At 35.1% G+C, this 26957-nt stretch overlaps 1 protein-coding gene across 2 annotated transcripts in view; it reads left to right on the plus strand.

Annotated features, from left to right (window-relative positions):
- Gmps (guanine monophosphate synthase) overlaps positions 1–26957 on the plus strand; it is a 62874-nt gene that overhangs the window by 25053 nt on the left and 10864 nt on the right. For both annotated transcript variants that reach the window (XM_063249231.1, XM_063249232.1), the window contains exons 2-11: positions 5793–5974; positions 9230–9344; positions 12833–12930; positions 16353–16456; positions 19596–19789; positions 20035–20200; positions 21578–21729; positions 23132–23305; positions 23682–23787; positions 25823–25938. In XM_063249231.1, the coding sequence (XP_063105301.1) occupies positions 5793–5974; positions 9230–9344; positions 12833–12930; positions 16353–16456; positions 19596–19789; positions 20035–20200; positions 21578–21729; positions 23132–23305; positions 23682–23787; positions 25823–25938 (1407 nt within the window). The remainder of the gene's footprint in view (positions 1–5792; positions 5975–9229; positions 9345–12832; positions 12931–16352; positions 16457–19595; positions 19790–20034; positions 20201–21577; positions 21730–23131; positions 23306–23681; positions 23788–25822; positions 25939–26957) is intronic.

Raw genomic sequence — 26957 nt, forward strand, 5'->3', positions numbered from 1 at the left:
GTTTGCCATCACTACTTTAGGCTTTTGGTTTTTAAATAGATTTCATCAATAGATATAAATTACTTTTTTATCTTACGGTGGTGAATTTCATTTGTCTTCACTATTGTGTTACCAACAGTTTTTGAGTAGATTTTCTGATCTGGAAATTTAGAAATCTCATTATCAAACTTTGCCACTGTATTGAAGTGGCAAAGTTTTTGATGGAAATACAAGGTTTTTGATGGAAAGGAACTTTACTGTTTTTACTGTGGGCTGTTTGCTTTATGCTCAGTTGTTGAAGCTGGACATAAATATACTGGATAGAGAGGTTGATTAAGATCTGGAATAGAAATGAGATAAAGATTCAGTGGCTTCAGGTATCATATGATTTAGCATTTTCAAAAAATAGCTAAATGGTGCAAAATTTTTCTCTAAAATGCATTTATTTGAGTAAAATGTGCATGATAGTAAAATGACCGTAGAAATGATCACCTAGCCAGGTGTGGTAGCACATGCCTATAATTCCAACACTTGGGAGCCTGAGGCAGGAGAATCGCTGCGTGTTTGAGGCCAGCCTAGGCTACATAGTGAATTTAAGGCAATCTGAACTACACATAGTGGGACCCTGTCTCAAAAAACAAATAAACAACAAAATGATTTTACAAGTTGAAACTTTGCAAAGGAGTTTTCAGAATCAATGAGAAAATTAACGATTATTTAGTAACCTTTAAAAAACATTAAAAACTCTTACTGTCAATTATAAAATGATACAGAAATAGAAAATAATGACACTATAAAACTTAAAGCAGTAATATTGAGAATTATGATATTTTTGTCTTGTTTTTGGTTAAGACTTAACCAAGAGTAATTGTGTGTATCTATGTGTGGACTCCAGTTTGAATCCTGGGTCCCTCTACCACTAATCACATCCTAGTCCTTTATTTATTTATTTGCCTTGAAATAGGGTTTCACTAAGTTGCTAGGCTGGAGTTCTACTTGCAGTTCACCTGGTTTAGCCTCCCGAGTAGCTAGGATTGTAGGCTTGTACCACTGCTCCTACTGAGAGTTGTTTTAATATTGTTTTCCTTTTTATCTGTTCCATGTCTTGATGGCTCCCAGCACCCTTCACATCTTTTCCATGTCTTGTGGCCTCCAACATTTGTCCTTTGATTTTTTGAGGGGTGGAGGGATGTAAGAAATGCCAGATGACAGTCTTTGTGGTTTTATTTAAGCACAAATAAAATGTGTTCCAGTGCTGTTCATTTCCTTTGCTGTGCAGCCTGGTATTGATGAGTCTTTTTTTTTTTTTTTGGTACTAGGAATCTCAGGACCTTGAGCTTGCCAGGCAGGTAATGTGCTGCTGAGTTATATCCCCAGCCCATGGCATTGATGACTTTGATGACCCATTGGACTGCTTTTTTCATGATGGCTTTGAAGTTTTGTGCGCAGTCACAGTAGTGGAAGACATTAAATGTTCAGTACTTACTCCTTGAGTTGTGGACCCGAAGTTCAGGAAGCCACTAGCAGTGTGTGCTTTCTTTCCTGGTTGCTGCCATAACAGTGGTGGGCATCAGGATCTGGTTCTTGAGTTCTCTGCATCCTGTCGTCAGGATCACTGGTTCTGCCACTTAGGTTTAATTTGGTCATAAGGGTCTGACTGGTGCTGGGTGAACTTCTAGTTTCTATTTGTAATGATTTTAGGATTCCAGGTGGTTTGAGATCAGCCATGATAGTAGATGATAGCTCTTACCCCCATAGGCAATGCGGAGGAAGAAAACTTTTTAGTTGGTACTGGAAGTTGAATCTGGGACCTTTGCACTGAGCTACATTCTCCCTATTTTTTATTTTGAAGCAAATTCTCACTAATTTGTCTACACTATGCTCAAACTTGGAATGCTCCTGCCTTAGCTTTCTGGAATGCCGGGATTTATAGGAGTGTGCTTCTATATTGGTTTTTTTTTTTTGCTCTTGGGAATCAAACTCAGGGCTTGTGCTTGCCAGGCAGGTACTGTGCTGCTCAGCTGTATCCATGGCTCTTCACATATTTAATATCTTGAAATAGCCAAGGGCTTCTTTAATGTGAAATATTTTCCTGAATTACTTTCTCTGAGACATCATTCCTTTCAACACAACTTTGTTTTTCACTGCTGTTGAGAATTTGTTGTACAAGACACTCAAATCCCAATAGTGACCTGAGTATGGTGGCACTTGCCAATAATCCTAGCAGTCTGGGAGATGAGGCCAGAGGATTGCCAAGTTTGAGCCTATTCTGGGGAACCTAACAATTTAGCAAAAGTCCTGTCTAAAAAGGAGCCAGACATATGGCCGATGCTGGGTTCAGTCCAGGGTGGGGTGGGGTGGGAGTGAGAGCCCTGCCTTGTCAGCATGCTCACAGTTAGCTCTGCCCTGTGGCTCTATTCCCAGTGATCTCGAGTTTCACCTCCAACATTAACACTTTTCATTTTGCTGCATTTCATGTCATTTCATATTTTTTTGAGACATCATCTCATAGTGTAGCTCAGGCTGGCCTCAAACTCATAGAGATCCTTCTGCCTCAGCTCTCGTGTGCTGGGATTACAGAAGTACACCACCATGCCTTGCTTGCTCTTTCGTCTTTGGATTGTCCATGTTTGTAAAAAAATCTAGGCTTATCACCAAGAGACACAGGAAATATAACAGCACCTGTGGATACTTGTACACTAACCATGCACCCAAAGATTGAAAGGATGTGATATTTTACTGCAGATGTTCCTCTCTTATTATGTGCCAATTCATGTATTGGAGAACTCACAGTAAAATTTCTACTTTGTGTAATTACTCCTAGTTAATATATGATAGTTGAAATTTGGGCCATATTGTTGAGGAACTGGTATTAGTTAACTAAATGTCAAAAATCTTGGTGACTTAAGTTTGTGCATATCAAAAGCATTTAAAACAGAGGCTCTGCCGGTAATGTAAAAAAGAAAGGTAATTTAGATCTAGGAAATCACAGAGGTGTTAATGGGACTGAATCTGAGAAATTTATACAGTAACATACAGGTCTTCTAAAATACTTTTATTTTAAAAATAATTAAGAGGCCGGGCGTGGTGGCTCATGCTTGTAATCCCAGCACTGGGGAGGCTGAGGCAGGAGGATCATTTGCAAGTTTGAGACCAGCCTGGGCTACAAAATGAGCTCAAGGCTTGCCTGAACTGCACAGAGACCCTGTCTCAAAAAGACAAAAAACAAACAAAAAATAATTAGGAAATGTTGGATAAACCTCTTATTTGTATGTACTTACATATGTGTGCATGTGCTGAGGATAAAGGTCTGAAAGCAGAAATTAAAACTTGTTTCTGTGGGGGTTTTTTGTCTGTTTTTTTTATTTCGGTGGTACTAGAACTAGAACCCTTGGCCTTCACAGTGAACTTACTTCCCAGTAGTTCCACTGACCCTCCCCTATAAGGAGTTACTTATTTTGGAAAGGACTTGATGAATCGCAAAATTGCCCAGGCTGGGCTTAACTTTTCCATCCTTCTGCCTCACCTCTCCAGGGTGCAGGGATTATCCATGTGTACCACTACACCTAGCTGGTGATTCTTTCTTTTCTACATTATTAAATTTTCATGTGACTCTCCCCTTTGGTCTGGGGAACTGATTAATTCTCTGTGGCTGTGGTCCCTCTCACAGATCCTTCTCTGTAGATGTCTGCTTTTTCGTTACTGTAGCAGAAGGAATAGTGGAATTGTGGGTGAGATATGTGTGAAGGAGGGGTAGAAAGGAACATGCCAGTGGCAAAATGATTGGCTTTTTTTTTAAAGCTGTAATTTTTTATCAGTATATGTTTGTGATATATAATAAGTATATTCATCTTGGGAAGCTGGTAAAAGTGTATCACATCTTGATTGTTACTTACACTTTCCCTCCTTGCCCTTTTCCTCCTGTCCTTAATCCCTGGCCCATTTCTGTGGTCTGCCTCCTTGTTTTCTGTCAGTTTTCTTTTATTTTAATCATTAAATTATTTATATTTTTGGTTCCTGACCACATGCTATTTAAGTTTCTATGTCTAATTTATTTCACTTAGCATTATGATCCCAAAATCAATCTACTTTCCTGCAAATAATGTAAATTTATCTTTTTTTAATAAATATTTTACAACTGGAAGGATAAATACCTTCCAAAATATTTCTGTTGTAAACATTTCTAACATTTTGAAGACTATAAGGAAAAAAAATTAAAATTGTTTCTTGCGAGTGTAGTGGCACATACCTGTAATCCTAGCTCCTAAGAGGCTGAGGCAGGAGGATTACCTAGGCTACATAGTGAGTTCAAGTTCAGCCTGAACTACATAGTGAGACCTTGTCTAAAGAAACTAAAAAATTGCTGTTCAGATACGACCCCTGGTTATATTTTGATGTATGTCTAGCCATTCTTTTTCATACACACATAGTTTTGAACTTTTAAGAAATTAAAATGGCATTATAAGTGAGTCCTTAGTGAATTTTTAGGGTATAGACACAATTTTAAACTTTTTCTAAATGAAAAATTTTAAATATAATAAAAAAATAAGAGACACTAGACTGATACAGAGAACTTAATTGTCCAACTTCAACTGATTTCACTACATGGGCAGTATTGTTTCATCAAACACCTACTTTTGCATTATTTTGAGGTCAGTTCCAGGTAAATATTAGTGTAGGCTGGGGATTTAACTCAGTGGCATAAGTGTTTAGCAAGCGTGAGGTTGTGAGTTTGATCCCAGTACCAGAAAAAAATTGCTTTTTAGTGTACATAGTTAATTTTAATTTTGCCAGATTACTTTCCAGAAAAGTGTTTTGAATGTATACAATTTTTTGAAACTTTTTTTTAAAAATCTTAATGTTAGGAGTTAGATGCATATCTTATTTCATTTTTCTCAGGTAATATAAAAGAAGAAAATGAATTTGGCTATGCTTATACTCTAGCAACAAACTTTTAGTTAAAAAAAAAAACTTTTTAGTTTCCTTATCAGTAAATCCCTTTTAGAAACGCTGTAATTATTAGGGCAGTCATATAATTTATTATACAGCTGACATTTTTGAGATTGAAAAAGACAGTTACTAATGCTAGTACGGTATAGAAAGCATAAATCAGGACTATCAGCAGCATGCAGTTGTCTGCCCACTGGAACGTTAGGACTCCTGTATCACAGTCCATAAATGGTCAGTGTTATTAAACTTATGGGTTTATGAATGCACACATATGCGGGTGGGAGGAGAACCAAGAAACCAACTCCTTCTTGTGACCCAGTGGCAGCCATGTGGGCCACAAGGAGATGCAAGAAGCAAGTTCAGGCTATGAGTCAGCCTGTAAGTGGGCTGGGAGACGAGAAGAGCAGAGCGCCCCCTCCTCCTTGTAAGCTGACTCTGAGGAACACAGGTTGAGATGATAGCTACTGGATAAAAACACAATTTAATGCCTGTATCATTGACTTTGCAGGCCTAAAGCTGTAGTCTGAGCATCTATTTAGAGGATAACAATATGCAATATAGCACTATGGGGGGTTTCCTTCTGTCTTGTTTTTACAATCCAGTATTTCCTCACTGTTTTGTTTTGCTTTATTGTTTTATTTCCTTTAAAATAAATAAAATGCAAAAGAAGTAAAGAAGGATAAACTTCAGACAATACTCTGTAAGTGAAATAAATTGGACACACATGTAAATATTGAAAAAAAGAACGCTCATATATAATTATACACTAAATTCTGCCTCTTAGAAGCTGGCAGTGCTCCCCTATTTTTTAAGCAGTTCTAATTTTCATAGTTAAGAATTTGTGTTTGTGTTAATATTTGCAGCTGGAGAACGCTGGCGGAGACCTTAAGGCTGGCCACCAACACTATGAAGAAGCTGTTGTCATTTTGGATGCTGGTGCTCAGTACGGGAAAGTCATAGACAGAAGAGTGAGGGAATTATTTGTGCAGTCTGAAATCTTCCCTCTGGAAACACCAGCATTTGCCATAAAGGAACAAGGATTCTGGTAGAATTTTCACTAGTTTTTTTTATGGGGTGATTGAATTTAATTTGTCTTATCATCATTACTAATTTGCTTGGGCACTGACTGAAGTGTTTTTATGTGGAGTATGGGATTGAACCTAGAACCTTATACATGCTGAGCAAGTACTTTACCACTGGAGTTATACAGCTGGTTATTTTTTAAGGAAACAAAAATGTAGAATGGTTTTGTAAGAAATTTTTCATGATTCAGTAAGGTAAAAACAAAAGGAAAAATTTAAGCTTTCAGTAAAAAAGATTATATTAATTTTAACTATATAGTTAAAAACCTTAATTTGACTCTAAGTTTTACAGAATTTGTGGGTCAAAGTTACATTTATCTGTTATGGTGATTTTAGTCACTCATCGTAAAGCATTTATTTAGCCAAAGGAAATTACACAGAAAGTTGGGTGGGCTATCCAAGAGCAAAAATATGTGTACAATAGGTTTATTTTGTTTCCTATCCTAAGGGACTGGTTTTAAAAGTATGAAAAAATTTTTACTTTAGTGTAAGGGCAAATTCAAACAGCTTATACCTTTGAGATGGTCACAACAATAGCCAACTCCTACGTAGTTTCTTTCTTCAACAACATTTATGGTTATTGCCATGCCTTCTTTCATGGAGTTATGTTCTATAAGAAAGTGTCATCTAGAAGGCAAGCAGGTGTAGTTTATGTCCTAAATTGTTTCTTAAGCCCTAGTATTATGTGTGTTGTACTTCCCAGCTTCCCAGATTTTTTTTTTTTTGTAGGAAGCATAAAGGGCTGTATTAGACAAAAATTTTTAAATAACATTTTTCCAGTGACCAAATAGTTACAAAGACCATTCAGAGACTTCACAGATGCATTAACCTGTGATTTCTTGGTTTCTGAGGTAAAGTGAATTCAAGGTTAAAAAAAAAAAAGTTTTAAATTCAATTCTGTCCTTCGGGTACAGATTCAAAACAGTTTAGAAACATTTAGGATTAGTTAGGTGACTAAAAAAATCTTTTGTTTTAGGTGAGGGAAACAACAGCTTGGATTTGACACATTCAGATTTCCCGGTTTTTTGGTCTAAAACTAGCTCTTGCTGGTAAATCAAGACAGATGAATTTGATAAACTGAAGAGTCCTTACTCTAAAATTCTACACTAAAAGAGTAAACCGTTTTGAAACTGTAGTACTCTAATCCTTTTTGCAGAAATATCTGTTTGACTATACTTTTTTCCGCAGTAAATTTTAGTTTTGTGACGTGAGAGGTATCCTTTTTATTTTTTAGGCTCTTACTATGTAGTTCAGGCTGGTCTTGAACTCGCTGTGTAGCCCATAGGCTGGCCTGGAACGTGCAGCACACCTCTTGCCTCAGCCTCTGGAGTACTAGGATTATGGGCATGCACTTGAGGGATATTTTTATCTGTTCATTTTAGAGCCTTGGCCTGGGGCTATGGTTGTTGCCTAGCATGTGTGAACTACTAGGACACAGGTAGTGAACCTGTGACATACATGCCACAGTTGGCTGTTTGTTATCATTGAAAGCTCTAAAAGTTTTGCCACCTCTATACTTTGTTCAGTCTCCTGAACAAAGTGTGTGTGTGGGGGGGGTTCTTAATTGTATTTGGAATGACTTGGGCTTGTTGGGCCTTGTAATTACAAATTAGTTTCATAGTAGCAGGAATGGAAGTAGAAGCCTGAGGAAGACTGATTAACTCCTCCCAAGACTTAGTGAGATAAAAGACTTCATGATTGGTTTAAGTACTCTTTTAAGTTCAGTCCTTGACTGAGTCCATTGCATATGTTTTTTAATAATGCTAAGAATCTTAAGTTCCTTAAGTTGTTTAGTAGGTTAATGAGGGATGCTAGCAGTCCCCAGTGGTTATCCTTTGTAAAATGAAACATGATGTAATGTCTTAAGAGATCATGATTATTAGTATTTTTTTTTCCCATTTTGAGATGGTCTCAGCAGTTCACACTGGCCTTGAGCTCACTTTGTAGACCATGCTGGTTTTGATCTTGCATTGATCTTCCTGCCTCAGCCTTCCAAGTGCTAAGATTTTACAGAATTTTAACTTCTGTATTTTTAAGGAACTAGGTTGCATATCTGTGGTGACTTCTGTACCCTTTAGAATTGTTATCCTAAAGATACCATTCATTGTCTAAATAGGTGGTATTCCAACTCTGTTTTGTGGGAGATAGAATATTGAACATACATGACTATTATTTTTTAGTATTTTTATTTTTTGCTCTTATCAGGATTGTTGTATATTTTACACTGCCCTGTCTTGCTGGGTTGTTTTTGTAAATTTGACATTTCATTATATTATTTGAGATGTATCATAGACTAGCAGTATCCTTTTTTTGTGTGTGTGGTTCTGGGGATCGATCGAACTCATGACCTTGCGCCTGACAGGCAGGTGCTGTGCCACTGAGCTATATCCCTGGCCCTTGCAAGTGTACTTTGTTTTTACATGGCAAGTAACCACTAAATAAGAATTAAATTTAATTCAATATATTTTTAAGTAGATTTTGGTTAGATCTTGTAATTCATTTTCCTTTGAAGTTAGATAGTCAGGTTTATCTGCAAATTCAAAATGAAGATGGGGGAACCTTGAACTGAGTAATAAAGGTAAGTAAGTCTGTATGGTGAGCTGGGATAAAAAGCAAACTGGAGAGAATATGCAGTCTGAATGGGTGTATGAAGTAGCATACTTCCCTCATTCTACTATTTTGCAGCTGTGTGAAGAGTGAAGGTATACTACTGCTAATTTTTTTCCTAAAGAAAATCCAGAAATAGTTTTCATGTGATATTCCTGTTATTAAAATGTTTAACTTTTTAATGTTAAGGCTAACTAAGGTGAAGTATCAGCGACTAGGTAAGGAATGTAGTCTTAGTTCAAAGTCTCCTTTGGTAGTTCCTCTCCTTAGTTAACCCCTAGAATTCTCTGCAAATTGTAGTGGAGCTAAATTATGATATTGATGTGAGTTCTGAGAGCCAACAATATATGAAGTTGATGTTAGCTCTTTTTCCTAGCTCTTGGGAAATTGTTGAGGATACTAAAACATTGTTAGAGGGGAAATTGTTGAGGATATTAAAACATTGTTAGAGGGTGGAGCATATAGCTCAGTGATAAGAGCACTGGATTAGCATCCACAAGGTTCTGGGCTCAATCCCCAGCTAACTCCTAACTCTTCTGTTCAATTGCTAAACTAGCTGTTAAGAGATTTTTTTTTTTTTTTTTTTCTGAGTTTCTTACTTACATCCACAGTGCTATTATCATCTCTGGAGGACCTAATTCTGTGTATGCAGAAGATGCCCCCTGGTTTGATCCAGCAATATTCACTATTGGCAAGCCTATTCTTGGGATTTGCTATGGCATGCAGGTACGTGTATAAAATTTACCTTGCAGATATGTCGTTTAGACTGCTCGGACTCTTTAAATTGTATAAAATTCCAACTGTTTTGGTTATATTGAGGGTTCAGCTGTCTTGTAGTTATGAACTGGAATAACACAAAACAGAAACATGTGAAATTCATTAAGGATAAAGAAGAAAGCATTGAGTTTTCATTCAGCAAATATGAATGATTGCTCTAGATTGACACACTTTGCTAAGCTTTGGGAGCTATGAAGATACCTGAAGACTTGGCAGAAAGCATGTGATAAAACAGCCTATTTTTTAAAAATCCATTTTATTTTAAAGAAAAACAGAAAACTAAATTCCAAAGCATATCAGTTAGGGAGCAACAATGGTACATTCATTGTACAATGTCATTCCCAAATCATTCACCCAAAGCAGAAGACATCTGCATTCAGTTGTCCAAACAGTATTACCACAAATCTTTCTCTTAAATGAATGCAGAGAAATCAGTAGTGTAACTATTTTTATATACACAAATATACACATATGCATACTCATATACATATACATGTTTTAGCTTCTTATACAAGTGAGACAATCTGATCTTTACACATGTGTCTGATTTGTTTCACTTACGAGTATGAGCTCAGGTTGCATCCATTTACTTGTAAAAGTCTCCAGTTTATCCTTCTTTTTGATAGTAGTACTCCATTGTATAAAAATACCACATCTTTTTTAATCCGTTCCTCAGTGGATGGGCATTTAAGTTCTTTTCAAGATCTGGCTATTACAAATTGTGCTGTATATAAACATATAAGCATAGTATGATGTTTTTAATTCTTTCAGAAAGATACCCAGAAAGGGAATAGTTGGGTTGATTGGGACCTCTAGTCTTAGTGTTTTGAGGAATCTACACACTGATTTCCACAGTGGTTGTACCAGTCTATATTCCTACCAACAGTGGACAAGGATTTGTTTATTTCTGTAACCCCTCCAGCAGTTGTTATTGGTTGATTTCTTGATACTAGCCATTCTTTCTGGGGTGAGGTAAAATCTCAGTGTTGTTTTAATTTGCATCTCTCTAATGACCAGTGATGTTGAATATTTTTTTACATATTTATTTGCTGTTTGTCTTCATCTGAGAAATGTATATTCATCTCAGATGCCCATTTTTGGATTGAACCTTTAAATCTCGGAGGACTGATTTTTTTGAGTTCTCTGTATGTTCTTGATAGTAATCCTTTGTCTGAAGTACAGCTGGCAAACATTTTCTCCCACAGTGTGGGTTGTCTCTTCACTCTATTGGTGGTTTTTCTTGCTGTGCAAAACCTTTGCAATAGAGTGAGATCCCAGTAGTTGATTCTTTGAGATAGTTCCTGCGCAATTGGAGTTTTGTCCATAAAGTCTGCCTACACCAATGTTTGAAGGGTTTTACTTACTCTATCTTCCAGCAGATTTAATGTTTTTGTTTTAATATTAAGATCTTTAATCCATTCTGATTTTAGCTTAATGCATGATGAAAGGTATGGGTCCAGTTTTAATCTTTGGCATGAGTAGAGCCAGTTTTTCCAGCACTATTTACTGAAGAGACTGTCTTTCTTACAGTGAATGTGTTTGTCACCTTTGTCAAAGATAAGGTCATTTAGTATGTCTGGAGTTGTTTCTGCATCATCTTATTTGTTCCATTGACCTTCAGGTCTGTTTATTTGCCAGTAAAACATCGTGGGTTTTTTAACTAATCATACTAGTTTGAAAGTCTGAATTAGAGAATGTGGAAGACAATGAAGAGTGTAATGAAAAGTTTCAATATAAGGGGACTTGGACTTTTATCCTGTAGACCAGAGGTCAGCAAATTATGGTCTTTATGCCTCATGTGACCCCCCCCCCCACCTGTTTTTTGCACACATTCAAACAAAGAATGGTTTTTATGTTGGGAAAATTAAATCAAGTTGTTTTTGATATTGAAATAAAAATTGAATTTCAGTGTCTATAAATAAAGCTTTATTGGGATACATCCAAGTATACTCCTTTTTAAGAATTGTCTGTGGATGCTTTTTGGCTATAATGGCAAAAGCTGAATAGTTGCAGTAGTTGTATCAAGGACTTTAGAGGCTAAATATTTACTCTTTGGCCCTTACCAATCTCTACTGTTGTTGCTAGAATGCCACTGAAGAGTTTAACTGTGGACTAACACAGTAATTTTAGAAGCTGTCATCGTTAGCTCTAGAATATGGACTGGGAGATGGACAAGACTGGAAGCCAGGAAACAGATTGCAGGACTATTTCTTAGGTTACATGTTAGTTAATCTATCATAGAAGACATTTTGTGGTTGAGTTTTAGTTTGAAAAATACTGGCAACAAAGTTAGCAAGTTGCTTTACTGTAAACCTTTATTATCGGAACGTTTAGTATAAATGCTAAGAATAAGAAAGAAGAAAATGTAGAGGTGGCAGGATTTGCTAATAAGTTTTGAAGGATGTATGACAATAAATATTTGTATTTTTTGCTTTTTTGAGACAGAGTCTTGCTCTGTGTAGTTTAGGCTGCTCTTAAACTCACTATGTAGTCCAAGGTAGCCTCAAATTTGTGGCAGTCTTCCTGTTTCAGCCTCCAGAGTGATGGGATTACAGGCATGTGCCACCGTGCCCAGCATGGGCCACTATGAGTTAAAAGAATGACAGTTATTTTGCTTTTCTGTTGGGGGCTGGGTCACTTTATATGGTGTATTGTTATGAAAGACATGATTTCTATTGTGGAACAGATATTTGAACTAAGTCAGAATGGTTATATCAGATTTAATGTTTTCAAAAACCCTTCTGTGTAATTACCTGCTATGGGTGGTGCTTTGGTGCATATACAAGTACTAAATAAGCAAAAGAATCACACCAGCGGGGGTAGAATGAAGAGACCATTTAAAATAAGAATATAGTCTACAATCATGCCACCCTGAACATGCCTGATGTCACCTAAAGTAAGAATATAGGTATATGGGATTTGAATAGGTGTGCTTAATTAAAAGGCCAGCTTTTCTTGCTTATTCTATCCTTCATGCTTTACCTATCACCACATCCTTCTTGCAAACTGTTAGCCTCTTTCTTTGGGGCCAAAGATTAAATAGCTTGGCGGAATTTTTTTTTTTTTTTTGGTCTGAATTCCTATCTTGATGCTGCAGTTCTTGTCTGCTCTAGTCTTTTTCTAAGTTCAGAACTCTTAAATTTTACATTTGTATTTGTGACAGATGAACTAAAGTGCACTGAATAGAAAATATGCCAGTGATGAACAGGCATTAACTTTAGATCAAATTTCTAATTCAATTTTATTTTGTAATCATACCTGTTTATAACCATGTAATTATTATATAATAATACAAAGTTATCTACATTTATCAGACTCCCTTTATTTTTGGATACATGTAGCATTCTGAAAACAGGAAATGTAAATAATAAAATCATTTTAACAAAATAAAAATTTTTCTTTTGATTCACATTAATATTGGTTTCCTCTCTGAGCAGATGATGAATAAGGTATTTGGAGGTACTGTACACAAGAAAAGTGTCAGAGAAGATGGAGTCTTCAACATCAGTGTGGATAATACATGTTCATTATTCAGGTATTATATTTTTATTTATTTATTTTATTTATTTTTATCGGTATCAGGGATCGAACTCACTACTGCCTGCTTGCAAGGCAGGCACTTATGCCGCTGGGCTAAATCCCCAGCCCCAGGTATTATATTTTTAGATGACTAAGAATAGTATTAGATAAGTGAGTTTAAAGTCAGAATGTTATTTTTCAAAATTAAAGGTTCAGTGGGTTATAAAATTAAGGTACAGTGGTAGCCACAAAGGTATATTTGCCACATTTGCCTTCCATTTGTATGTCAGGTCAGTGAAGAAGGACACAAAACTAATTAGGAATAAGGAAGGCCCTTAGGAAACGACGTGGAGGCACCTGTGCAGTCTGGAATCCTATGTCTCGTGATGCCAGCATTTATATTTTCTGCTTTTCTCTCTTGGAAGTGATTTTAGATACTACTGTGCCACATGAGGCAAGTGAATAATGATTTGAACTATCTTGCATTGACTTATATGTGTCTGCATTTCTCCTTCTGTATTAGTTATTTTCTGAACACTACTAAGCCATCCACTTGCTGGATCTATTACTAGTTTTTGTTTCTGTTCTCCTTAGCTCCACATTGAGGTAGAACTGTACTTTGGTCTGCAATCTTTTTAAGGTGTTACCATCAACTAAACTATTGTTGGTACACATGTGACTGCCCCATTGGGTGGCTTATAACACTGATGGTAAAAAAATGGATCTAATCACTTTTTTATCAGTCTTTTTACTAATAAATCAGTAATTCTATAAATGGACTGAATGTGATTATTTTGAATTTTTGAGTAATTACTGCTCAAATATGAATTTTAATAGTATTTATATCACTTAAAATTATTATAATAATCAGCAAATTTATTTCATTAAATTTATACTCATGAATAGTTTATTAATAATTCTTTAAATTTTAACATGGAAATCTTACAAATACTCCATTGCTGATGTATTATAATGTGCAGTACAACTGCTGTACCACAAATTAGCTATATTACAAATATTTTTTATACCATTTCAAGTGTTTTCCTAAAGGAACTATAATATGATATCTGGTCTGCTGAAGGCATTGGCCTTTCTTTGCATCATTATAATGGAAAAAAAAAAAAAAAAGCCCTCTGAGAAGTGGTAGGAGCCGTGCATTGGAGCAGCCATCCGTGTACCACTGGTGGTTCAAGCTGGCAGGAACTGTCTAATTCAAATCCAAACTGCCTGGCAGTGAAACATGAATTATAGCCCCATTTTAATACAGTGAATGTATTATTTGCTTTTATTGCTAGTTAATAAGAATGATATAGCTGTAATCTATTTAAAAATTGATTAATACTTGTGTGCAAGTCAGTAGTAGAATGTGTACTCCCCACACCACATAAAAATGAAAAGAATAAAAAAGAAAATCTTGATTAATCAGCTGTTTCCAGGGTTCCTAAACTTACTGACTAACCTGGCTAAGAAATAAAAATCTGAACTTTCATTATGTTTTTTGAGAAGACTGGAAGCTTATGTTTTAGTCACTTTATTTCATTTTTAAGGGGTTTGTGTGAAGCCCATATGGTAGACTATTGGTACACTTACATACTTTTTTTTTTTTTAACTAAACTTCAATTTGATTTTTATTTGATTTTATTTTTTTAAATTAAGCCAACATTGTTATTCATTCATTTCTTGCATTTAAAGTATTCTCCATCATCATTAATTTTATTTTAAAAATACATTTGCCTCTAACTGTATTATATCTACAAGATGCAGGCTCTCAATTAGTGGGCAATAGAGTTACTTTTTGTTACACTTTTTAGTTTTTTTTTTATCTAATAGTGTTAAAAGTTTATTTTTCACTTTTCTTTTTTGGTACCTTTATCTGTGTTATTTCTACTTTATAGGTTTATTTTGTTCACTAATAATTATTAGACTCCATTGACTTAATCACTATGTCTGTTCCAACTTAGATGGATTGAAAATTTAAAAACTGAAGTCATGAATTGTTATCTGAAGTGAAGATGGAATCCTAGTTTTTATATAAAACTGACTGCAGCTGTTTCTTTATTATTTAGGAAAGGCAAAAATAAGTAGATGGTCTGTTTTTATAATGTTTTAGCAACTGGGAGTATATTGTATATTAGTGGTAAAACACTTGCCTATCATGCATGAAGCCCTGGGTTTAATTCCTAAAATCATAAACAAAAGTAAAATTTCTTTTTTAAAGGAAGATTAATTTTTAAAAACAATGTTCAAAATAATCTTACAAATTGAAACTCATTATCAAAGTGCAGTTGAAATCCAGTCCTTGTTTCGCTTTTTGATGGAGAGATGTTGCTGCTTACGTTGTCTTTATTTCAAGTGATTAGTCTTGGGGACTGCTCTAGAAGTCTTATCGTATGTGACAGTACAAGAGATTTTAAATACACAGATCTGATAATATTTATGTTTATTTTATGTTTTTCTAGTTCTAAAATTCCAGAATTCCACTACACTACACTGTTCATAAACAGCTCTGACATCTTTTGACATTGGTGTACTTTGTCTTCTTGCCGTCTTTTTGTTTGTTTTTGTTTTTAGATATGTTTTTGCTGTGTAGTTCAGTCTGGCCTTGAACTTAGCTGTCTCAGTCTCCGGAGAGTGACAGTGCCGGCTCATTTTTGATTTTCACTTTTTGTCCTGGGAATCGAACTCAGTACGTTGTGCTCACCAGGCAGGGTTAGAGATAGGGTCTTGCTAAGTTGCCCAGGTTGGGCTTGAACTTTTGATCCTTCTGAATCACCTGCGAGATTATAGGCATATATCACCATATTTGGCTTCCTCCTATTACATATCATTGATTTGTTTTTATTAGACATTCTTATTGCTACTGGACTGTCATTATTTTTAGGACCTTTCAGTGAACAGAGTTAGGCAGTATCTATTTTAGAAAGAGAAAATTAAATCATTAGTATAAATTATTTCCTATTAAAATGAAAGATGATCTGGCTTTTACTTAGATTTTTGTATCTCCTTAGTCAAGCTAGAAACCTTGGTTATTAATTATATTACTGTTTTTAACCTATTCCCTACATATTTATGTAAATATAACAGTAATAATGTCATTATTAGTACTGCTATTAGTGACATGGAACTATAGTACAGAATGATTAATGTCTTTGATATGCCTGTGATCTTAAGATAAATCCTGGTAAAGATATAATTTACTTCTTTTAGTCTCTGGAAATTATTTTTGGGTGTGTTTCACTATTAATTTCATGTATAGTTTTTTTTTTTGACAGTTAACATCCTTTATTGACTTTATTTGTAATAGAACATGTAAATTCTAGCACTGATGCATTGTAATCTGTTTTTATCTGTTTTCTTCAAGTTTATATTTCTAAAGTAAAGTAACTCATCCTGTTTTTAAGTTTATTGAGTGTGATGTTTTATTTTTTGTATGTTTAGGGGCCTTCAGAAGGAAGAAATTGTTTTGCTTACACATGGAGATAGTGTAGACAAAGTAGCTGATGGATTCAAGGTTGTGGCACGTTCTGGCAACATTGTAGCAGGTGAAAATTGTTTCTGTATGCAATAATATCATCTTTTAAAAGCATTGTAATTGTGGTAGGATCAACTTGTTTAATGAAAAGAATTCCACATTAGAAGAATCATCTGGAAGTCATATTGGTTTACTTAAAATACTTTTTAAAGTGTTCATCCTAGTTGGGTGATTTATATCTATAACGCTACACTCTTGGAGGCTGAGGCCTGAGGACTGTAAGATAAGTCCATTTTGGGTAACTCAATGATATTGCAAGACTTTGTCTCAAAATAAAAAACAAGGAAAGAAAAAAAAAAAAAAACCCTGATGATATAGCCCACTTTGAAAGTCCTTGGTTCAATCACACGCAAAAAAGTACTTATCTTCATGTACTCTTTTCAAACATAAAATGCTAGTTTTCTGACAGAAAAGAAATTTGAGAAGTGTTTGTCTTCCTGTCATGCTTTTTCCCCCAAATATTTTACTGGACTTGGATGTCTATAAAACACCAAATCATACCAAATTATGACCTGTGGGTCAAATCTAGCATGTGGCCTGCGTTTTTCTTGCTAGGCAACTAAGAATGGTTTTTCTATTTTTTTTTTTTTGTTTTGTTTTTTTGTTTTTCTATTTTTAAAGGGCTACAATAAAACATAGGGCTGGGCTTGGTGGTGTACCTGTAATCCCAGTACTTGGGAGCCTGAGGCAGGAAGATGACTGTGAATTTGAGGTCAGTTTGGGTGTGTAATCGGTTCAAGGCCAGCCTAAACTGCATAGCAAGATTCTATCTAACAGAATAAAACGAAACAATCAAAACAGCAACAACAAAAAACCACAGTGAGTGACTCACAAGGCATGAGACATTTGCTGTCTAACTCTTTACAGAAACCATTTTTCTTTTCTACTTTTTTGATGAAGAAAAGTTAATTATTCTTGCAGTTTGGGGTTTGGAGTTGCTTACATGAATAACTGTAATATAAATAATTACTATTAGCACTGAAATCAGTAAAAGAAAAAAAGTAGGTTTATCAATAAAAGTATGAGAGGCCAAATCTAAAATATTGAAAAAAAGATTTTTGTGGATAAACTGAGTTAACTAATCTGCTTGCAGTAACTTAAAAGACTAATACATTAGCACAGTGTTTTTGTTTTTGACAGGGTCTTACTTTACATAGCAAACTTGGGGTGATCCTCTTGTGTCAGTATCTCAAGTACTGATATTACAAGGTTGTGCCACTACACCTGGCCTCAATACTGGTTTTTATACTGAAAAGGCTTTAAATCAGCAGTGGGTACATAAATATAATATTTTTATTCATTCAAGAAGTATCTTGAGTACCTATCCTGTGTCAGGGGCATAGAAGAAAATAGACAAAATGCCAGGTGTCAAGGACATAGAAGAAAATAGACAAAATCTCAATATTGTTAGTGGGAAGGGCAGACAAATATTGAGTATTTCCCATGTCAAGTGATGTTCACATTGAAAAAATCAGTGGTGTAGGGAGGTTGGCTATTAAGAAAATATGTATGATTAGGAATCTTTCTGCCTCAACCTCCTGTGTGAACAGGTGAACACCATCATGCCCAATTTTTTTTTTTTTTTTTTAGGTGAGATTTTGAAAAGAGAGACGTACTTAACTGTAGGGTTATGCTATAATGAGCAAAAAAAATCCAATCAGGTTAAAAAATAGAAGCAAGAAGACCATCTTGGAGTCCATAGTAATCAGGAGGGGGAGAATTGTCTGGGCTAGGGTGGTAGATATGTGAGTAGTCAGGAGTGATTGAATTCTGTTGTGTTTTGAATGGAGCAGCAAAGGACTTTCTTTTGGATTTGGTATGGAATGAGGAAGTTAAAGTAGAATACAGTTTTAACTCTTAAGTTTTTCAGCCTGAGCAACCAGAGGATAAAGTTTCTGTTTACCTAATGGGAAAGAGTTTAGGAGTTTGGGATTACATATTAAATTCAAGGTAGTTTATTAAAAAGAAAGTTGTCTGGTAGGCAGTTTTGTGTGTCCTTTCAAGGAGAAAATCGGGCCAGACATGAATTTGGGGACTTAGCAGCATGTGTAGAATTTTAAGGTCATTAGAGATAATACCTGAGCTCACTCAGAATGTATGGAGAAGAGCCTTAAGGATTGAGTACTGGGTAACTTCATATGAACCACATAAGAAGCAACAGCAAAGAAGACTCAGAAGGATCAAACCATGAAATAAGTGGGCCAAAAGAATAGAGTTCTGAAAGCCTGATAGAGACAGTATGAGGTACCTTGATTAGTAGAGTGAGTATGAGTTTGAGAGTCTGCCATGCCCAGTTTAATTAATTAATTGGCCAAGTGTTGAGGCAAGTTTCTTAATATGTAAACCATAAAATAGGGATGATACATGCACATGTAAAGCGTGGTCCAGCATCTGCTGCTTACTAGGTAAAATACATTAGTCAAGTACATGAAACTGTATAGATTGAGTATAACTGAAATCCTTATTTGAGCCCCAACGTGACACCACCAGTATAGAATTCCATACGTACCGTCGTATGGCAAGAGGTAGTCAAAACACAGGAACACAAAAAATACTCTGTGAAACTGTCTTTAGGCTATATGTATAAAATACTTATGAAATATGAATGAACTTAATATTTAGACTTAGGACCCATCCCAAGATACCTCATTATGTATATGCAGATACTCCAAAATCTAGGGGGAAAAACCCTAAGCTATTCTTGGTTGTAGGCATTTTGGGTAACGGATACTTGACCTATATTTACGGTTAATTGTATTTAAGAAATAAACACTTAGAATATTCTGACCAGTCTGATGTATACCATTGTTTTAATATAGGATATCAGTAGTTATAAACTATAGGAAGAACGTGTGTGGGACTGAGAACCAAAATTGAGTTACTACATTCAATGGAAAAGAAAAATAAAGTAGTAGTGGAAAAGTGAGAATACCATGAACTAATTTCTCTTGCAATGTCATATAAAATTAATTACAATAAAAACAAAACCTAGATTTTGGCAGTAGTGTCATTTGTGTTTTGTACTCTTTGCATGTGATCAAAAATTCATTAAACCATGTCAGTTTAAACATTCATGAGAGAGGTTTTGAGGAATGAATTGTTGAGTCTTTTTAGCTTGAATAAGTTTTGTGATTATTTTCTCTGTAAAGGTATAGCAAATGAGTCTAAAAAGTTATATGGAGTACAGTTCCATCCAGAAGTTGGCCTTACAGAAAACGGAAAAGTAATACTGAAGAATTTCCTTTATGATATAGCTGGGTGCACTGGGACTTTCACCGTGCAGAACAGAGAACTTGAATGCATTCGAGAGATCAAAGAGCAAGTGGGCACATCAAAAATTTTGGTAAGCAGCTTATTATCTAGCAGTTTACAAATTTGATGTCAGTAATGTTGGAACCCAGAGCTAGATTCTTTAACACAGCACTTAAACGTTAACTGGTGAGTATAGGCTTGGTTTATTGCATTGCTTCACAGTGCTTTCATAATTATTATATGTATTTTAGATGCAAACCTTATTTGTAGGTAATGATCTAAGGTGATAGTGCGTCTTTTGCTTAGTTTGAGTTTTCTTTTCCTTTTGCCCTGTAGGTTTTACTCAGTGGTGGTGTAGACTCAACAGTTTGTACAGCTTTGCTAAATCGTGCTTTGAACCAAGATCAAGTCATTGCTGTGCACATTGATAATGGCTTTATGAGAAAACGAGAAAGCCAGTCTGTGGAAGAGGCCCTCAGAAAGCTTGGAATTCATGTTAAAGGTATTAATGAACTGCGAAAAAGTTAATTTATATTTTAGGACTTGTTTTTATCAAATTAAGCCCTATGATTTAAATGAACATTTGTTTCCCCCCTATTTTAAAATGAACACATTCATTCACCAATTGTTTTTTCAGATAAGGTCAAAGTTGAAAAACACCTTTAGTTTGGCATTATTATCTCTGATGCAACAGAGGTCATAGTATAAATTTTAAGATTATTAATTATAGCTGTTGTTACACTTAAAGTCAGTAAATTATCATCTAGTCATTCTCTCTGTTACCTGAGCAACATGGCAAGACCCCATCCTTCTACAAAAAAGATAAACCCAAGCTGGGTATGGTGGTACATGCTGGGATCCTGAGGCAGGAAGATTGTAAATTAGAGCCCAGCTTGGGCAGTTTAGCAAACTGGGGAGACCCTGTCTCAAAGTTAAAAATAAAGGAGGACTGGGGATGCCGCTTGGTGTGAAGGTCCTGGGTTCAATTCCCAGTACTGGAAAAAGAACTCCGTTGTACATGCTACTGAAATATTTAAATTGATGTCAAAAGGATGATTATAAGGTGAAGACTTGTAGGTAGGCATGCAGTGAATACCACTTTCTGGTTTGAAACTTCACTGAAATACTAGTAAAAGTGTGAAAAATAAGTACAATAATGCAAGGGTAAGCGAGAGAAAGTGACAAATGGTTTCAACACAATGTTGAAAAACAGAAAACATACATGTAAGGTGGATTTTCTCTTGATAAGCTTATGAAATTTTAGCTCTAGTGTTCCTGACTAGTTAATGTCGGGAAGTCAGCAGTGTCTTCACATGACCAAATGTTTTTTGTGAAATTTGTGAAGCAGATATTTTAATTTGCAGTTGATTAACTTTATTTTCTACTTCTAGTCTGATTGTATTCTTGTGGGTGGAGTAGAGTGGCTGTGGACATTTTGGTTTTTAAAAAATTACTTATTTTTTGTTGGTTTCTAAAAAATTATTTATTTATTTTTTGTTGGTGTTCTTTTTGAGAATGAGTCTCACCATGTAGCCAGGCTGGCCTCACAGTTGTGATGATTCTCTCTCCTAAGAGCTGTGAGCATTTTGGGATGAGGCTAAGAAGAAATGTAGCTGGAAATACATTTAGTTTGTGTTTAGTGGCTTATTCTATACTAAGAACAGGATGAAGTAGAAACCTGTATTCCAAATGGTGAGTTTTGCTCCCACAGGAGCAAAATTTAATGACTTTCCCTATCTGTCACTTGTGATACATTAATAGTTCTTGAGTGTATAGGTGGACATAGGGGAGAGAATCATCTAGGTTTTCTGTCGAATTTGACTTGTTACTTAAGATTAAAAAAACTATTAGATTGAAATATACCTCCTTTGTCTCTCAGTGATAAATGCTGCTCATTCCTTCTACAATGGAACAACTACTTTACCAATATCAGATGAAGACAGAACCCCACGAAAAAGAATTAGCAAAACATTAAATATGACTACAAGTCCTGAGGAGAAAAGAAAAATCATTGGAGATACTTTTGTTAAGGTACCTTTCTATTTAAAACATGTAATTTTGATGTAAATTTTAGTATTTGTGTTTGTCATACTAAGAAAAAAATTTGCTAATTTTTTTTTTTTTTTGTACTGGGGATTGAACTCATGACCTTGCACTTACCAGGCAGGTGTTGATGCCACTGAGCTAAATCCCTCACCCCAAATTTGCTAATTTTTAAAAGTTTTATTTAAGAGGATAAAACAGAATAAAACCAATCAAAGCAAACCCATGTAAGAGATATGACTTCAAAACATTATGAAATCAACAGTAGTTACCATAATGCCTTTTTGATTTCTTTAAAATAGCTACAGATAACTTTGAACATAGTATAAATCAAACAGAAAAGAATAGAGTAGAAACAATACAAATAAAACAATGAAGGCAATAAAGGACTTCAAGCCAATAGTAAATCCAAAATTGCTATCGTAATATATCTTGCTGTCTTTAAAATAGCTGTTCCTGCCATTGGATTTGCCATAATAAGAAAACCCAATCCAACAAAACAATGGAAATGATACAGGACTTCCAAAACAAAATCATAGGGAATCAACAATGACTGCAACCCTCAGAAGGAGATCCATCATTATATATATATATCTCCCCACCCCATCTCACCCCCCGTTTATACCACTATCCTCTGAACCTGTGATCAGACCGCTGGCCAAAGACCTGCAATGTTGGTGAAACGGCAGTGCACCACAGGCATCCAGTTGCATTTCATCTCTATAGCTATTATCGTACCCTGTGTTTTTCTGAATAAGCTGGTCGCTTATTTTGGGGGCAGGGACAGGCGGGGACAGTTGGTACTTCTTGTTTGCCAGCCTGGAAGAGGCTAGGGTCTGGCTGTTCCAGTCTGGCAGTGACCGGCACCTGGCGCTGGTTCCCAGACTAGGCTTGCTTCCTGGTGTGGCATTCTTTCTACCCCCAGTCCACAAATGGCCAAACATTTGCTAATTTTGAATCTCTTTTTCCTTTGTGGTTAACATTTATAAAATCTGTTGTTTGTGTACTGACTTGTGAAATTGTTTTATAGTTAAAACACATGTGTGTTGCCAGGCTATTATTTAATGTTAAGACTGTAGATATTTTCAGGGCTAAGCAACATGGCTTAGTGGTGAAGTACTTGCTTATTATACATAACACCCTTTTTTTGATCCTCAGCACTATAAAAAAAAAGAAAGAATAGCCCTGTTTTCATTTGTTATTGGTAGGAATGTTTGTAGCCTTTTGAATCATCTAAAAGCACATGTTTTTAGGAATTTTGGAGATTGATTTAATTACTTTGCTGGTGTCATAAAAAGATTGAGAAATTTAGCCAGAAGTATACAATTATGCTGTTTGTTAAAAATTAAGATTTGTCTCTTCTAAGGCTGTTTTACTCTTGTCGTTGTAGATTGCCAATGAAGTAATTGGAGAAATGAATCTGAAACCAGATGAGGTTTTCCTTGCCCAAGGTACTTTACGGCCTGATCTAATTGAAAGTGCATCCCTTGTTGCAAGTGGCAAAGCTGAACTCATCAAAACTCACCACAATGACACAGAACTTATCAGAAAGTTGAGAGAGCAGGTAAAAGTTTACAAGAACTTTTTTATAAAGTAGATGCATGAAGAATCTAGCGTCTCCTTCCTTCCTTCCTTTCTTCCTTCTTTCCTTCTTTCCTTCTTTCTCTCTCTCTGTCTCTCTGCAGTTCTATCTTTTCCTGAAATAGGATCTTGCTGTGTAGCTCAGGCTGACCTTTTGAATGGCAGCGACTCTCCTGTGTCAGCCTCTCAAGTGCTGGAAATGCAGGCACTGCTACCATAGCTTACTGGGAATGCATTTTAAAGATAAATTTTTAAGCTAACTAATAAGATAGCAAAAAGGGCCGATTATTTATTATCTTTTGTTTTCCATGCCATTTGATTACTAATTTGTGTTGCTTCACTTTTTTTCTTCTCTATAGGGAAAAGTAATAGAACCACTAAAAGATTTTCATAAAGATGAAGTGAGAATTTTAGGCAGAGAACTTGGACTTCCTGAAGAATTAGTTTCCAGACATCCATTTCCAGGTAAAAAGTAAAATTTTATTTTGATATAATTTGTCTTTAGATCTTCCTGTGAAGGAAAATTAATCCAGAGAATTCTGAATAATTTATAATCTTGGGGATTGTAACATGATGGAAAGGTAAGTAGAGTAGAAACAGATTCTTTTGGGAATCTATTGTATTTATTTTTATTAAATGATCATTTTTCATAATGTTTACATTTAAATATTAAGTGACCTGTGAGTGTCTGGTATATTTTTAATAACATTGCCAAAAGCTAAAATTTGTATATTTTTTGTTTCATACCATGCTGTACATCATAGGAGTAGTTAGAATTAAAACTTGGTTTCTAAAATATGTACTTTTGTTAGAGCCTGGCATGTACTATGTTGTTCAGGTTAGTCCCATACAGTTATTTTGCCTCAGCTTTCCAAGTAGCTAGAATTATAGGCATGTGCCATTGGACCTGGCTTGGCTCCTTAAAATACTTATCCTGTGACTTGTTTGAGTAAATGAAATACTTCATTCAGTGCACAGTTGTCTCTTTAACTGAATCATGTACAAAAACAAAACATTTTTTTAAATAGTTAATTTGCTCTCATGTAAAATAATTAGAGGTAGAAGTGATATTTGTTTAAAGTCAGGACTAAAAATCTTAACATTTTGTTTTGAGTTTGGGCACATCTTGAAACTTCACTTTTGGCTCTCTATAATAGTACTTAGGGGATGAATGGGGAAAATGGCCTAATTAAAAACACAGTAATAGTTACCTACTTAAATCTTTGCCATGTCCTAAGGACTCTGCTAAATATTTAAAATGTATTCTAATTTGATCATGACAAAAATGAATATTATTCTTTCATATAGAAGAAGAAACTTAGGGATGAGGTTAATTTACCAAAAATTACAGCACCAGGATTAAAATGCCAATAATCTCTATACCAGAGTTTCTACCTTTAATCACCAGTTTGCTTCCACAGTGTTAACACATGTATAATTTTTGTGTGATTAGCACTTGTTACCAAATCTGGCAGTGTAGGATTTTCAGGCCCTAACTTGCATGCCATCAAAGGATGGTTTGTGAAATTAAAAGAGAGAGGCTAAAAGAGAGAGGCCAACTGGTTCTCTGGTTTTGGTCATCATTTCAGCTGTAATCGTGTAAGATTTTATTGGCAAAGAAAAATTTCTAGCTTTGAAAACTACCTTATGTAAGCTGAAGAATGAGCTTAGGACAATCAATGGGTATATATGCTAGGTGTTCACCTATAACCAGGCAGTATAGGTGATATTCTTTCTGTTGTGGCAAAGCAACAGAATCCAGTTTTTCCGAGATCCATATGTGTCTTGTATTGTTACCAAGAATCAAGTATTTGGTCAAATAGAAATACTAGTTCAAATCTTTTGGAATGAAAAAGTATTTTTTGTTAAAAGCAAATTACTCTTTAGTAGTTGAAGTTATTGAATGTAAGGGTAGTTTGTTACACTGTTCTCTTTACTTTTCTGTGTTTTGGAAAATTCCTTTAATAAATTTTAAAAATGGTATATGTTTTGTGGCTTAAAAATGTTTACTGGAAATGAATGGTAAGGATGGAGTGTAGCTCACTGGTGGAATGCTTGCCTACTGTATGTGAGACCTTGGATTTGATTCCTAGCAACACAAAAATATATAAATGAATACTAAGACAAAAACTGGTGGAAGTTCTTAATATGCAGAGAATGAAGCATTCTAAAAAATGAGTTAGATTTGAGACTAATAACTACATTTGAAATTAAATACTTTGTTTTGGTGCTTGATATTAAACCTAGTGCCTTGCTTATGTTAACCATGCATTCTTCATTGAACTAGATTTTCAGCTCTGAAATTAAATACATTAAAAACTTAGATATGGTATCCCAAATCTTGGGAGGTTAAGGCAGAAAAATGTGAGAGTGTGGGGCCATCCTGGGTTACACAGTGAGAACATGTCTCAAAAAAGAAAAAAAAAACCCTCTCCCATATTAAACTTTTATGTTGAATATAAAACTTCTGCTAAATACTGTTTCTACTCTTTGTCTTTAGGTCCTGGCCTGGCCATCAGAGTAATATGTGCTGAAGAACCTTATATTTGTAAAGACTTTCCTGAAACCAATAATATTTTGAAAATAGTGGCTGATTTTTCTGCAAGTGTTAAGAAGGTAATAATTTGGCATGTCTAGTTGATACAGGAATTGAATGGATTTTTACTCTTGTATTTACAGTGAATTTATTAGAACTGAATTATTTGAAAATTCAGGGTAATGATAAGCTTTGAAATGATGATGAGAAAATATACTGCATAGTTTCTAAGATACAGACTTTTATATCTTGCCAAATGAAATTGGACATCCCTAATCTTTAAGAATACTAAATCAAGTATTTTAAAACATTGTTTCATGTTTTGAAAGAAAATAAGGGAAATCCTTGAAGTCAGCAATGAATTGGAAGATAGTTCAGCACACCAAGAAAGCTATCTTCTTTTCTGAGGGAATTGCTAATCCCATTGTGGTCCATGGTTTTGTTTTGTTTTGAGGCAGGGTCTCACTGTGTAGCTAAAGTTGGCCTCAAACTCATTATGTAACCTAATCTTATATCAAAGTCACTGTCCTCCTGTCTCAGTCTTCAGTATACTGGCATTATGGTCATGTGCTATCACACTGAACTTTAAACAGTTTTTTGGTTTTATTGTGGAGCTGTATAAACCTTTTATCCATGAATAGCTAGAAACTGTATCAGAGATTTGCATACTGAGTAGCACTTTAGCCCAAAATGAGGATGAATAGAAAACTCTTCCAATTTCGTAGATTTGGGGATGTTAGATAACCTTTGTGGTCTGAAAACTTCAAGTTAAGAATTTTTAAGTGAACCTGGGTGGTAGTCCTTTGAGAAAGAAGTAAGACGAGAAGCAATATATATTCCTTTAGGACTAATTTCCAACTTGTCCCTAAAGAATTCCTTCTCTAAATAAGAGTTCAACAGATACCAGCATAAGCATTTAAAAAGTGACAAAACACATGGAGAGGTAAGGCACCACGAATGAGAGTGGAAATAATTAACAAAAAGATCCTCAAAGATTTTGGATATTGCAGTCAGCAAATGATACATAAAATGAATAGAAATAAAAGAAGCTGTAAATAAGAAAAAAACCCAAAATTTTATTAACTACAAAAAATGAGTG

Source organism: Cavia porcellus, unplaced genomic scaffold (assembly GCF_034190915.1).
Source record: "Cavia porcellus strain 051 isolate PalLab524CR breed Dunkin Hartley unplaced genomic scaffold, mCavPor4.1 scaffold_5, whole genome shotgun sequence".
Taxonomy (NCBI): Eukaryota; Metazoa; Chordata; class Mammalia; order Rodentia; family Caviidae; genus Cavia; species Cavia porcellus.